The sequence below is a fragment of the Cryptotermes secundus genome, unplaced genomic scaffold, assembly GCF_002891405.2.
Source record: "Cryptotermes secundus unplaced genomic scaffold, Csec_1.0 scaffold4674, whole genome shotgun sequence".
Lineage (NCBI taxonomy): Eukaryota > Metazoa > Arthropoda > Insecta > Blattodea > Kalotermitidae > Cryptotermes > Cryptotermes secundus.
This window is the reverse complement of record NW_019729256.1, coordinates 50,440-66,523: the sequence shown is the minus strand read 5'-3', so window position 1 is coordinate 66,523 and position 16,084 is coordinate 50,440. Positions and strand designations below refer to the sequence as shown.

The following is a 16,084-nucleotide window of genomic DNA, read 5'->3' as shown; positions in this document are numbered from 1 at the left end:
TCCTGTCACATCATGTGATGTGGAACGAAGTTTTTCCAAATACAAAACTATCCTTAGTGATAATCGGCGATCTTTCAAATTTGAAAATTTGAAAATGCATGTAGTTATAAATTGCAATTGTAACAGTGAAAATTGAGACGTGAATAGCTTGTGTTCTTTTAAATGGTGTTTTTAGATAACAGAGTTAAGTTAGTGTTCATACCATGTGCACCAGTGTTTGTCTAAAATATGAACGCAAATATCAGTATTAAAAAGAAAACAATGAATGGTTTAATCCAGTACGAAATGTCGAAATTCCATCAGTTTTCTTTCCTTCAGAGACATAATAGGGCTAATTTGGTAAGTAGGACCTACTATCATATATTCATCATCTTTATTCTTAAACTCTAGTAAAAGTTGTAATTAAAATTGTGAAATTTTATGTCCCATTTAATATTTAAGGTCATATTTTACATTTTTTAGGTCATATTTGACATAATTTTGGGTCATAAGTGCATGCATATATTTATAGTTTTTAGGTCATAAAAATCCGGGCCCTAGTCATAATAGTGAATACTTCTACCAACCATAATGTGCAGATGGAAGGAAACCGGTCACAGAGTAACTTCATATCACAAAGATATCTGAACTTATCCTGCAAGTCCTTTCTTCATGAGATATAAATCACTGATATAACAAGGTGACAGATAATAAACCTACATACATTGGAAGTTAAGCTGATTAACTGAAAACACTGGTTACATGTACTTCATGTATGGAATGATGTACGACATTTAACAACATAAAGTGTCCATGGTTTTTAGCAAACAGCTGACCAGTATGCCTTATGGAACAACTGTCAAATAAATATGCATCTAATTTGGTTTAAAACAGCCAAAAACTGGGCACATCTACTTCCAACAATTCACAAATATAACAAAAGCAACTCATCACAAGCACCTTGGAGGTAAACCCGCATCTTGGCACTGATAAAAAATGTAAGAGAAGAAAGTTTCCTACCTTGTCCGCCATCCTGTGACCCTCCAGAATCTTGTGACAGCCCTGGTATTGAGCAAATATTGGAGTTGCTCCTGAAAAGTATTACACACATAAGCATATACCGTGAGTCACCTTAATTAAGGTATCTTCTATAACTTGAGTATACTCATATTTTCATTATTATTTTATGGACTGTGTGTTTTATGATTAAGGACTTCTTAGATATAATTCCATATCATCTTATCTCATCTTATCACAGAGAATGATGTACAACAATGGTCTACATATGACACACAGCTATCTGTCATACTGGCATATTACAATGGGCTAGAAGAGTTTAACTTTTATCCTCGGACGGTATAAAACAAACCACAAAAACATATGACAGCCTCAGGAGTTACTACAGATCTTCCAAATATTAATCAGGTACTGGTATACTAACTTAAACATGAACTTGCAATAACTGCATAACTTCATTTCATATTTTTATCATTTCACATTACTAGAACTATGGCAGAAGAGGCTATTACTATGAATAGAGTCTTGCAAATAAAGTTCTGAAATTGTGAAGTGTTGTTTTTCGCAAATTTGTTGGTCATCACTCACTACAGATGGCAGACCACTTCACCCATCATTGAACAATCTACACCACTGTCTTACAGTTCCTTTGCTCATTACATTTTGGCCGAAAACCACACATAATTCAAGATGGATTTCTGCAGCACTCAGGTTTTAAGCAAGAACAAAGCGGATAACAGGGCGAATATATAGTAGTATTATAATGCTGACTGTAATTCATAGTTAAATCATAACATAACTTTTTAGCTTATTTTTTATTTTAGGAAACTAGTTTATTTAACGTGACAGATGTAATATCGATTTTCAGTTTAGTTTGAATCTTGGAACACAGAATGGAATTCTGTTCTATAGTACAACGCACAGCATTCATTATTTTAAATTTGATATCCTTCTGATAAAAATGATGTACTGAATACATTACATACTAATGAACTCTGGATATAGTAGAAGGGAAGATACATATTCATTCTGACACAATGTGCCAAAACAACTACCTACAAAGGGATGCCTGCACAAACAACTCTAAAAGCTCACAATTCTCTGTTCCATGTAGCTTTAGTTGTTACAATTCTGTACTGGACCATCAAGGTGGAGAAAAAATATGCCATTTTCAACACACCTTGCACTGAGTCTTGATGAGAATGACTGCTGCTCTCTCCTCCTAACGGTGCCAAAGGATCATCTTGATTAGGCAATTTGTCTACTTCTTCTATGTCTAATTTATATTCAACTGGTTCTACTTTTGGTTTTGATATTTCCACAGTTTCTACAATATTTGTGTCCTCATTCAGTACACATGGGCTTGATACTGATGCTGATGAAGGTGGTGGAGCAGATGCTTCTGAACGCAATCGTTTGTAGGGACGGACTGGGGGATCTTCAGACTGCACCACAAGTGGTTCAAGTAGGGATGGCTGTTGTGTTCTTGATGCAGGTGTACTTTCTGGTGTGTCAGGTACTGATATTGGCACCTTCTGAACAAGAGTGAAACATGACACTTAAATTTTTAGTGGTGCAATTTAACATATTTACTGTCACAGTCAGGTTTCTTTCAGAGGAGGAAAATGTGGTTGTTATATGTAGAAGCATACACCTCAGGTATGATCTGAATAATAGTGGGATTCTATTTTAGGGGCAAAGAATCCTGTCTTACAAACTTACACTCTTTAAATCTGAAAAACATTCACAGCAAACATCAGATAATACATACATATTCTGAACTGACATGAAGAACAAATATGAGCAAGCTAAAAAGAATACCTTTAGCGCTGATATTCAAACACTCTACCTACATAGCTAGTATACTTGGGATAGGTAGTGAAGGGAATAATATAAGAGTACAAAAACAGAAAATCTGGAAAGGAAAAATTACAACTGAGGACAGGAACAAATATATATTAAGCGCCTGTGAAATAAATGAACTACATTTCTGTCCTCGTATCTGTTCTCAAAAAACATAAGAGTCATAATAAAATACTGAAGTACAATCCCTATACTGCAGTGTGGTTCACTGTATTTTATAAAATGTAATTTGTCTCAGAGCACAAAGTATTAAAAATTGCATGTATCAATAAAATGTTCCTCTCATCAAGTTTCATAAATTGTTAACATTTCCTTCTTTCAGTAAATATACAGGCCTAATGACACACACACTTTTTCTGACCCCCAGGCAGCATTATTCATTCACCACAGCCATCACGCTTAAAAAATCAGAACAAAAAAAAAATGTCCCCAATATATTGTGCATACAAAATATTGTAGCTTTAACCCACTCCAAAATATGTGGTGCAATCCAAAAGTTCACAAAATTTGAATTTTGCACGCGAATGGTTATGAGTACATCGAAATACCGCTAGGTGTTTCCCCACACACCCTTCTTGAATTGACTTCATAAACAACATTCCTATATTTATATAAAACAGATATGTAAGAAAAGTAAAAGTAGTAATTGTACTGATTATTAACAGTATACTCTGAGCGCTGACTCACCCGCCACGTCAGACTGCTATAGACTGCAGACCCAGACAGACTGCTGGGGAGGGAGGGGGTGTCCTCCATTGCGCAACACGTCACAATATATACATTCAACTCTCGATTATCTGGGGGCGGATAAACCGGTTTCCGGCTTAACCGGGGCTTTTTTAGGCTTATATGTTAATATTCATCCACTTTTGTTTCACATGGTGAGTTGTAACACTATTTTCGCACTAGTGTGAACCGAGCTCTGCACTTTTTGGTCCCGTTATGCTAACACAATGTTTTAGGGTAGGGGTGAAAGAATGCAAAGATTTGTGGAACGTTTCAAGAACAGATACACCGCCCCAGTTAGCCTCTTTGTATCGATCTTCAAGTGCGTTAGCAAAATATCAGGGTGTAAAAGGAAGCGTGTATTCAACAGAAACTTGAAATTATCAATCAGTTGGGAAAAATAGGTGTAGTTAAACACTTAGCAATGCAATACAGTATTGGAGAACAAACTGTTCATGATTTGAAAAAACAAAAGACTCAATTAATTTCCTTTGCTTCATCTTCTAATTCAAGTGGAATGAAGAAGAGAAAAACCATGAAAAAATCAACATATGATGATCTCGACAAAGCAATGCTGATCTGGTTTAATCAACTAAGGGCACAGGGAACAACAATAACAGGAGCAGTTTGTGCTAAACAAGCGAAATTTTTTTCTGAAGCACTTGAACTACAAGGAAGTTTTGACGCTTCTTCTCGTTGGCTAACACGTTTCAAGCAGCGTCATGGAATACAAGAAATTAGTATTCAAGGTGAGAAATTGTCAGGGGACTTGTCATCATCAGTTCAATTTTGCACCAATTGTGATAGTTTTGTGAAAAGTGAAAATCTGCTGCCAGAACAAATCTATAATGCCAATGAAATGGGTCTTTATTGGACATGCTTGCCAACCAGAACTTTGGCATTTCAAAATGAAAGACAGGCTCCAGGTCACAAATCAAGTAAGGAGAGATTGACAGCCTTGTGCTGTTCAAATGCAGCAGGAACACACAAACTAATACCAGTAGTTATCGGCAAAGCGAAAAGACCACGCTCTTTTAAAGGAACAGTAGCTTCAAGTCTGCCTATCCATTATTTTAATCAGAAAGGAGCCTGGATGAAAAGAGCAATATTTAAAGAATGGTCTGATTTTAAATTTGTGCCTCAAGTTCGTGACCATCTAAAATCCCAAGGCCTACCTGAGAAAGCTGTGCTCCTCATTTACAGTGCACCCTCACATCCTAACAAGTCTCCTGAGGTCAGATGATGGAATATTTTTGTGAAATATTTTCCTCCTAATGTTACCGCACTTATCCAACCAGTGGATCAAGGAGTTATCTCAAGTATGAAGAGATCATATTTGCTCCAAAAGTACATCGATGAAGGCAATGATCTGACATGTTTCTGGAAGTCTTTTTCAATGCTAGATGCCATATATGAGAGTTCAACAGCGTGGGATACAGTAAAGCCATCTGTATTGAAATATTCATGGAAGAAACTGATGCCTTTCATCACTAATGAAGATGGCAAAATCCATGGATTTACTGGATTCAGTGAAAATGAGACAGCCGCAGAATTGACAAAATTGGCTAACCAAGTTTATGGTGGTGAAGAAGTCAACAAGGAAAATATAAGAGAGTGGGTTGACTGTGACTCGTGTGAGCCGGGCTTCAAAATGTTAAGCAGTGACAAAACCGTTAAGTTCAGTGGGGGTGCAGCCAGAAGAGCGGGAAGAAAGTGAGAATGAGGAAGAGGTGGACAGTGCTGCTAGTAAGAAAATATCGCATGGTGCTGCTCTTAGTCATTTGGAATCCTTACTAGACTATTTTGAGAGTGAAGAGAACAGTTTATTAAGTGACAAGCTAATATTACATAGGCTTCGTATGGATATCTGTAATAAGGAAAATGCCACGAAGCAAACGACAATATTAAATTTTTTAAGTGTTAAGTGTGAATATTCATAAAAAGTGTTGGATGTTGTTGAATACTGTGATTCAAATAACTAATTCATATAAAATCAATACAAAGTCCGTCGAGCGTAACAATATTTTTTAGGTCACTTCTTTCTCACTCTTGCCTTACATGTTTCGGTTTTAGTAAAACCATCTTCAGAGGCACATGGTACTAACAAGAAAACACTGGCGTTGTTTAACTGTACACAGTATATATGCTGTGTGGGCACTGCTACAAATGTCGATGTGTAAAAGCACAACACTAGCTTGGAGTACTGAATGCACGTTCAACCTTCGCATTCCATCCGAAGTTGCCCTCGTGTTAAAACATCACTATTAAAATATTTAAAAGTTTAAGACTTTTGAAGTAAAATATAAAAATGTTAGGCTGCTTCTTAATTTATCCCGATGTTGGGAGATGTCTTGAGGTTGTATTGGCTTGTAGTTGGATTATTGCTGTGCGTTGTGTGTTGTGTACACAACAGCCTAACATTTTTATATTTTACTTCAAAAGTCTTAAACTTTTAAATATTTTTTAAATATTTTAATAGTGATGTTTTAACGCGAGGGCAACTTCGGATGGAATGCGAAGGTTGAACGTGCATTCTGTACGTGCATTCAGTACTCCAAGCTAGTGTTGTGCTTTTACACATCGACATTTGTAGCAGTGCCCACACAGCATATATACTGTGTACAGTTAAACAACGCCAGTGTTTTCTTGTTAGTACCATGTGCCTCTGAAGATGGTTTTACTAAAACCGAAACATGTAAGGCAAGAGTGAGAAAGAAGTGACCTAAAAAACATTGTTACACTCGACGGACTTTGTATTGATTTTATGTATAATAGTGTAACGGACCAAAATGAAACAATTAAAAAAAAAACTAATTCATACTTCATTGTAATGTAAAAAAAGTATTAAATAGGCCATGAGATGACATAAAAATGAGGTTGAATAAATTTAAATACAGGTAGGCCTATAGTATTATGAAGGTACAGTATTACAGTACTACTTTTAATGAAATTTGTCTTAACCGGGTTTTCGATTAATCGTGATTTCCATCCCCACCATTATCCCATATAATCGAGAGTTGAGTGTAACAAGAGTCGCTGGGTAACCGCTATTATAGAATACGATATTTATAAGAATATGCCACAGAAGGCCAGATGGACGATGCCTAGGTCTTCTTCGTATTTACAATATTTTTTCTACAATAAAAAAATCAGTGTGGAAAGCGGTGTCGAGTTGAGTGGCTGGGTTTATTGTTGGTGAATGTACTTCCATTGTTGTGTTTCTGTGAGTTTGCGGTTTTGCGATGGCTGACCTGAGAGAGCAGCATGACTGCAACAATTTTTTTTTTTTTTTAACTTGGGAAAACCGCTGCAGAAACGCACCAAATGTTGAAGCAAGCTTTTGGTGACAACAGTTTAGGCCAGATAGAAACTTAAGACTGGTATAAGCATTTCAAAAATGGCTGAACATCGACTATGATGACGATCGTTCGGGATGGCCGTAAACTGGCATCACACAAGCATCCAAGCATCGCTTGGAAGTCTGCAGGGAACTTCAACAGCTTCAAGAGGATCCAAACTTTCTTTTGAAAGTTTTCAATGGTGATGAAAGTTGGGTTTATGGCTGTGACCCTGAAAGTAAGCACCAATCATCGCAATGGAAGAGCCCTTCTTTGCCTTGGCCACAAAAGGCTCAACAAGTCAAGAGTAACATTAAGTCCATGTTGATCTGTTTTTTTATAATAACAGGATTGTTCATAAGGAGATCGTCCCTCCTAGTCAGACAGTAAATAAAGAGTGCTCTCGCGATGTTCTAAGGTGTTTGAGGGAGGACATAAGGAGAAAACGTCCAGAGAAGTGGCACACGGACTGGGTACTCCACCATGACAACGCACGACCGCATATGGCTTACATTGTGCAGGAATTTAAACTAAAAACTATGTGGCAGTTGTAAGGTTTGAGGTTTTCACAGCGGTGACTATGAAGAAAGCAGTCTTCTGGGATTTGGCACCATGTATATGTGGTGTTAACCGACGTTTCGGAGGAACGTATCGCCTCCATCTTCAGGGTAGAAGAAAGAATATAAGTAATCCACAAGCGAAGAGACCGTGAGAACTGGTAAAAGTAGACTGGTGTTGGAAATATACACAGCTATGTGAGAGCAGTGAAGGAAGGGGGGAAGGTCCATGACCGACTAACATAACAACACCCACCCACACCCCAACCCCCAGCTTAAGGGTTAGTGCCCAGCCTTTAACCTTGCCTTTCTCTCCCCCTACACAAAACCCTGCTTGTCCCAGCTCCTTTCCCTGCACCCCTCCGACACCAGTGATTTCACTTGTAGACTTTCCCTTTACCCTTTCCTTCCCTGCTGTCTCACAGCTGTGTATATTTTCAACACCAGTTTGCTTTTACCGGTTCTCATGGTCTCTTCGCTTGCGGATTTCTTATATTTTTCTTTCTACCCTGAAGATGGAGGTGATACGTTCCTCCGAAACGTCGGTTTACACCACATATACACGGTGCCAAATCCCAGAAGACTGCTTTCTTCCATATGGCAGTTGTTCCCCAACTACTGTACTCACCAGACTTGGCTCCATGCGACTTCTTTCTCTTCCCCAAGATGAAAATCAAATTGAAGGGCGAAGATTTGATACAGTTGAAGAAACTTAAGCAGAAATGCAGATGGTATTAAACACCCTAACAAAGAGAGACTTCCAGGATGCATTTCAAAAGTGGCAGAAACGCTGGGATCTGTGTATGTGCTCCCAAGGAGAGTACATTGAAGGTGATGGTGCAGAATAAGATCCAGGTAAGACGTAATAGTTTCTATTAATATATTTCTGAAACTTTTGAATTGCACCATGTACATATAGGATGGATCAACACAAATAACTGGAACCTGAGAATCCTTTTCATACATCAGAAGATAACATAATGCAATGGAAATCTCTATCGGTTTTCTGCAATTTTAATCATTATAGTTTCAATTTCTAGGGTCAAGGTCAAGGTCAAGAAACTCTGTGTCAAATTTCGTCAACTTTAGAGTTTTGACAGTTTAGAATTCAATTCTCTTTTCAGTTGTTGTCATAATATTCCTTGGTGCTGCAGTGAAAAGTAAATCTAAAGTCTGGAATTACTGTCTACATTTATAGTGCAATTGTAATGAAAATAGCTAAAACTCTTCATACAGAAACTGTTATTAATCAAGGGTTAAACAATGGACAAAATTCATCAAAGTATACTGTAATCACATTCAGCAACATAACTTGTGAAGAAAAAAAAACAGTAATAAAATAAACTACACAAATAACTGAGATGCTTCAACTTCAGTTGTGACAAAAATCCAGGTAAGGATGAAAATCTGAGTCAAATTGGTTGAAGGTGTCTTCATACTTAGAATTCAAGGTTAACAGTAAATTACCTAAAGTACTAAGTGTGTGTTCTGAATTTAATGCATCAAACAATCAAAAGGTTAAACACATTTTCACTGTTCTATTCAGAGTACAAAGCTTCAGATCCCATGGAAAGTCAAGCATATATTCAAAATGTGAAGAAAATTTGCATGCCTTACCATTCATATGAAGCCAAACTAATTAACCAAAGAGAACATCTGATGTTAAGCTATGTAAAAGGGTCCTTCAAAAAATTGTGCCCCATTTTGTTTTCAGAAAATAATTGCTGAATACAGCTGATATTCAGTAAAGAGTAGAGTTCTATCTTCTGGGATATAACACAGTGTAGTCCACTGAAAGTCAACCAATGTTTCAAAGGAATGTCGCTTCCATCTTCAGGGTTGAAAAAATAGCCAACTGAGATAGAATTCTTCATAACCTCAAATCCTACATAATGTACATCACTTTGTAAGTAGATTCCATAGGCTTCTGATGATGGTGTATAGCACTCAGAATTACCGGATTTTTGGATTTTGTCCATTATCTTGTATTCCAAAAACTATCGAACACAATATTTCAGAAACTGGATCTCTTTCCTTCCTCAGGTGACTGGAAGACAGCTACTCTGTTGGGTCCCTTAGAAAGACCTAACCTCAATCACTGGACCTGAAACATTGGACTCTCTAATTTTTAGAATAACATATACCAGTAATTGTGAGTACTCTGGAAATTTCCCACATTAAATAACAAAATTTCAGAAATTTTTCTTTAAAATGAGCATCTGACAGTAAAGTTCATTGTAAACAAAGATATGTTATAGAATTCTTAATGGCTGAGGACAAAACAATAGGGATTATTCATTGATGTCTGACATACATTTACAGGGATGCCACTGCTCACACACTTGGATACTGGACGAAACCTATGAGATTATCAGAATGAGAGATTGCCAGCCTTCACAGAGGAAGGATGCTGCTTATGAGTTGTTGGCACAATACAGGGCTGATGGGGAGGCCTTCCTTTCATAAAATGTGACCAGTGAAGAAACATGGATTCACCATTTTCAGCCAGAAACACAACCACAGACTCTGAAAGCCAGATTTCCACCCTCCTGGTCCTCTGAAAAATGTTATTCAGTGACAGAGGTTTAGGGATGACAAGATTATTGCAAAAGTGAAAATATTGCTCCATCACTCTCTTAGAGAACTTTTACTGACAAAGAATACTGACTTTTGTTCCTAGGTAGAATGAAACCACAGAAAATGACTGAGATTATGAAGAAAAACGGTGTTTGTCAATAATGTATTTGCACATCAGTCACTGGAGAATGCCATTCACAGAAGAAAGTTTGGGGATGATGATATGGTTACTGTTGAAGTGAAAACATGGCTCTGACAGACTCCAGAGTTTCTACAGAAAGGTCTACAGGCCCCTGTTTTCAGGTGACACAAATACACAAGAAAGAATGGACAGTATATAAACAAAGCTGCACGTAGCGGTAACGTAGCGCTCGCGTAATATGCGAGTAATCACCCTGCATCCTGGTAGCTATGCAACGCGCGGTGACGTCACGAGCGGAGCCGACGTTAGCCGAGTCCCCGCGACCTTGAAGCTATGCAAAGCGGTGACGTCACCGAGGGATATCGCGGTTGCTAGGCAGCAGTCAACAACTCCGGACAGCGTGGCTAGCAACACGGACCAGACGACAATTGTCCGATCAAGGCTACATAAGGAGCAGCGAAGGCTATTCACAGTCAGTTGTACTGTGACAGTCGCCGACTGTGTTATCAACAGTTCTCAAGGCAGCATCTTGCGAGCAGAGTTGGAATCTAGCCAGCGGCGTGTTACGAGTGAAAGTGTGTAATTCAGGGAGACTTGTATAGCTCCCGCGTTATTAGTACGTGAAGACAAGTGAAGATTGTGTTAAGAGATTTTGTTGTAGGGTTTGTAAAGTGTGGAAACCCATAATATTGTGATAATTAATTGTGGCCGTTGTTTGTAGATTGTTAAATAAACCAATTAACCATCTCTACGGCGTCTTCAGTAACGAAACACGTTACAATATTAAAAATGGGTGTTAAGAGAAATATGGCTGGAAAGTATGGGCTGGAGTCTCTTGTCCCAAGAGAGGGACCAGTGATGGGTTCTTGTAAACATGATAATGATCCTTCAGGTCCCATAAAAGGCACGGAATTTCTCAAGTATATAGGCGATTACAAGACTCTCAAGAACGACCCTGTCCCATGGAGTGTACGTGTGATTTTCTAGCCACATCAACAGTAATGGCTATTTGCACCTCTGTTCCGTGGGGTTTAGTTAGAATGCCTGAGACTTTAAAATGAATGCTGCTAAACAGAAACTATAGACAAATGGCACAATATGCCTTTCTAAAGATGATACACACACACACACTGCCAAAATGGAGTTGCTACATCACTGGAGACCCAGTCACATTACCTCTCTCCATGAAATCTTTGCTTTCTTTGTTTCTCTACAGCTTGATTATACTGAAGTTCAACATATACACATGAAGAAATGGGGAGCATCAGAACATGGAACATTCTTACTTTAATCCTTCCTTGGTTCTGAATATGAAAAACAAGAGTACCAGACTGAACAGTATATGTGAGTGGAGTAAACGAATCCATTTTAAAGGTTGTAATTGAGTTCAATTCTTTATTATTTATGTGCTGAGCCAACAGCCACAAAGCTAATTACAGACTCAGCACAGTGTAGATAAAAGTAGTTACATATGGGACAAACACAACATAGAGTCAAGGAATAATTAAAGATAAATATAGGAGGAAAACAAATTAATGCATATAATTAAAATAATAATAATAATAATAAAAATAATAATATTGTGGTGTGCCACCTAGGGATGGAATATTTGGAATCAGAATGCATCCATTGCTATACAATACCTAGCAATTCCTAGGCAGCGAAGCCTAGGAAATTGTTGCCCTGGATATAAGTGAACAGTGGTGTTTCAACCCTTACAAATGAACTGTCTGAGGCAGACGTGTATTCCTGAGTTCACTGCATAGCAGCGGGAGAAATTAACCCTTAGACAAGGTACTCCCAATTCAGTCTGAGGGCAAGTTATAACAGTCCAACGTTGACAAGAGACTAGTTCAGTTTCTATTCGAATTTAGCAGGAAGGAGTTCTTTTCTGACTTGAACAGAAGAGTGCTTATCCGACTTGAGCAGAAGTGTTGTAACACTGGGGAAGAAACGTCTAAAGGACATTACAAGTGGAGAATAACTGTAAGTGTGAGTGTAAAAGTGACTGTCCAATAAGGGTATTCATTCAAATCCAAGAATCTACACAATTTCTTGTTGTGTTGTATAGCAAACAAGTGACAATATCATTATCACAAATCTAAGTTGCTATTGATAACTGAGAAATGAAAAGTATAGATATTCAGGAAGAATAATTCAATTCAATTCTTTATTATTAATGTGCTGAGTCAACAGCCGCAAGGCCAATTACAGACACAGCACAGTGCAGATGAATGTAATTACATTATAGACAAACTTATTAAAAGTCAAATACAAATTACANTTACAGGTAAGTACTTGGAAGAAATAATAATGAATAAAAGTAAACAAACAAACAAATAACTGATAATTATAACAGTAATAATAATTTCATTATCATTAAACTAAGTGTTATTAAGAATTGAGGAATGAAACATAAATATTTAATTAAGAAATGAATAGTATAAATTTTCAGATAATAATAATATACATAATTCATTGTTTTACTGGACATGCAAATAATAAAAATACTAACAGTTATACTATATTTAAAATTTGTTTGGGTAGAACATTCCTGGCACCAATTACGTCAACATCCCTGCAGACAACATTAGCAACTGCTGCGCATCTAGCAGAGGGACAATTTTTAAATAAGGAGCAAACATTGAACAATGCAAAATCTCTGATATACCAAGCAGGAACTTGGAGACCAACAATTTCCAGAACAGAAGGGCAGAATTTCGAGCCAAAATAAACGTGAATAAGAGAGCATCAAGGCGATGCCTCCTAGTATGTAAAGTATGCAATTTTAACTTCTCAAGAGCAAGAGAATAATTGTAATGAACTTGAGGAAAGAAACGATTAAAACAAAGGGCCACAAACCTCTGCTGGATGTGTTCTAGCCTGTTGGCATTAGGTGACATAATCGAATTCCAGACTACGAATGCATATTCAAGCTTAGATCTAACAAATGCAGTGTACAATCTGAACATACAGTCTAGAAATGAGAAACTGAGAGTAATGTTATGGACTAGACCCAACAGTTTAGCACAGTGAGGGAAAATGTAATTGACCTGGTCATGGAAATATAGCTTAGCATCAATAAACATTCCCAGGTCTTTTATAGAATTGATCCGGGCTATTGACGATCGACAAAGTTTATAATCATACATAAGTATGTTGGTTTTCCTGGAGAAGGATATAACTTTAGTTTTACTGATGTTGAGTTTCATACAGTTAGCAATGCACCAACCTTGTATAGAGTTAATGTCAGATTGAAGTAGACAGCAGTCCTGAGGAGAACTAATGGCTCAGTAAATTTTGACGTCATCAGCAAAAAGCAGACACTCAGAATGGGCAACTGCATCGCACGTCATTAGTAAACACATTGAAAAGAAGGGGTCCCAAGACAGATCCCTGAGGTACACCGGAGAGAAGTTCAAAAGGTGAGGAAAGAATACTAGAAACATGGACCTGGGATTTCTGGTTGGATACATAACTGCGAAACCAGATTACATAATAATAATAATAATAATAATAATAACAACAATAATAATAACAATAATATAATANTCATGGAAATATAGCTTAGCATCAATAAACATTCCCAGGTCTTTTATAGAATTGATCCGGGCTATTGACGATCGACAAAGTTTATAATCATACATAAGTATGTTGGTTTTCCTGGAGAAGGATATAACTTTAGTTTTACTGATGTTGAGTTTCATACAGTTAGCAATGCACCAACCTTGTATAGAGTTAATGTCAGATTGAAGTAGACAGCAGTCCTGAGGAGAACTAATGGCTCGGTAAATTTTGATGTCATCAGCAAAAAGCAGACACTCAGAATGGGCAACTGCATCGCACATGTCATTAATAAACACATTGAAAAGAAGGGGTCCCAAGACAGATCCCTGAGGTACACCAGAGAGAAGTTCAAAAGGTGAGGAAAGAATACTAGAAACATGGACCTGGGATTTCTGGTTGGATACATAACTGCGAAACCAGATTACATAATAATAATAATAATAATAATAATAACAACAATAATAATAACAATAATATAATAATCATCATCATCATCATTACCCGTGACAGAGAAAACATGTAAAAATGAATGTCAGTAAATAATCCAGTCATTATTTTGCGAAAAATACCATTTTATGAACACAATGACAACCACCACATCTCGGCATCCTCTGTAAGTTACCATGATGCACTCATCAACACAATGCTGTATTATGACAAATGCTTGATTGTTAAAATTATTTAAGTTCTTTTTAACAGTAGGTATTCTTTCCTTTACAGACTGGCACCTTTCATGTATAATAAATTATTAGTAGTTAAAATACTTATAATCAACACGGTATGAATAACAATGCTGAAATTAGACTGAAGTCAACCTAAAGTCTGAAAGTTTCTGACAAACATTTTGTTCAGACACTGTCCAATGCTCCAGATTTTAACCATAGTGTTTAAAAAATGGATCTGTTTCGTTCATTATGTGACTGGATAAGAGTAAGAATTCTAATGCACTAAGCTCTTAGAATAGTTAGCCCCAAACCCTGCACAGCAAGTGTATTACAAGACAGACTATAAAACATATTAACAACAATAACATCATCCTAACTACTAGTTCTAAATCAAATGTATAACAGATTGCAGGTGTACATAAAAGTTTGTAAGGAATTATATGCAGACATTGATTCTGTCTATAACTATGATAATAGAGATTTTTCACTTATCAAGAGTTTTATTCAATGGAGCTTTCAAATCTTCAATGAAAGCATTAAACAAGAGGTTACAGCAAGATTCCCATTACATGTAGTACTCACAGTTGTAGCCGTATCACTGACACCGCCATCTTTATTTGTAATCAATATTTCTTTTTAGAGTAATTATACACAAGGAACACTCAAGGGTGACTTAGCCCGATTCTTGGTTTCAAGAATAGGGCCTGCTTCACTGCTACAAAGACCAGACAGGAAGCACCCCGCAGAGTTTTCCTGGAAATTCAGTTAGAAAGTTGACCGGTGGGATCCTTTGGTAAAGTTACACTTGACAAGTTTTGAACCCCATAAGTCAAAAGTGGGAAGGCCAGCAACCCACGCTACTGGTATAATTTTTCAGGCAGCTGTCTAAAACGACATTAGGACTTTAAGGTCCAAAGTCCCAAATTAAAGTTATGTGATTGGAGCAGTGAGAATTATGGTTAACTCCCTAAATTCGAATTGTTCCAATCAGCGGAAATTAGGGCAGTAACTTGGAGGCGGAGCTGAAGCCGTGAAGATTTCTTGCTTCGAAGCAGGGTCAGTCTGCGAGAGGACTCTCTGAACAACCCTCCAAGTGTACAGCCGAAAAACTAGCGTCACTGGCAGTTTGGTAAAAAAAAAAAATCAAAGTTAAAACAAAATTATGTTTAAGTGTTTGCAGGAACAATCTCTGGATAACTCTTCTAAATTTAACATGACATTTTCTTTGTGCTAAAAGTATAAGTGAAAGTGCAATTCTAGGGTTTGTGCTAAAAGTAACAGCCACTAACTAACTAGCCAGTGATCCGGTCGCCAACGTTGGAGACATTTCCAGGTGTTTTAAGGAAGTGCAACAAGTGCTGATACATGTACGTGTGTAGCAAGATTGGCTAATTAAACAGTGTGTATTAGTGCCTACCTAAAACACTCTTCTCTTTCCCACTGACGTGAGGCCCGTATTCGCCCTGAGACCGAATCTCATCGCTCCAGTGAGAACGCGGTACCTAGCATCTGTAGTTTCCAGTTCATCCCCCCTTTTCCCCGAAATGTAAGCCGTTACAGTAAGCTTACTGGCGCCCAGCACTCCAATAACCCATACCCCTCAAACTATTATCCACCAGAACAACAAAAAGGGAAAAGAACTTGGTAAGGAGG

At 37.4% G+C, this 16,084-nt stretch overlaps 1 protein-coding gene across 4 annotated transcripts in view; it reads right to left on the bottom strand.

The window, feature by feature from the left end:
* LOC111865639 (protein tramtrack, beta isoform) overlaps positions 1-16,084 on the bottom strand; it is a 55,374-nt gene that overhangs the window by 14,403 nt on the left and 24,887 nt on the right. For 3 of the 4 annotated variants that reach the window (XM_033751900.1, XM_033751899.1, XM_033751902.1), the window contains 2 exons: positions 2,177-2,531; positions 1,000-1,070 (listed from right to left, as the gene is read on the bottom strand). In XM_033751900.1, coding sequence (XP_033607791.1) covers positions 1,000-1,070; positions 2,177-2,531 — 426 coding nt within the window. The remainder of the gene's footprint in view (positions 1-999; positions 1,071-2,176; positions 2,532-16,084) is intronic. The other variant, XM_033751901.1, reaches the window with a different exon arrangement.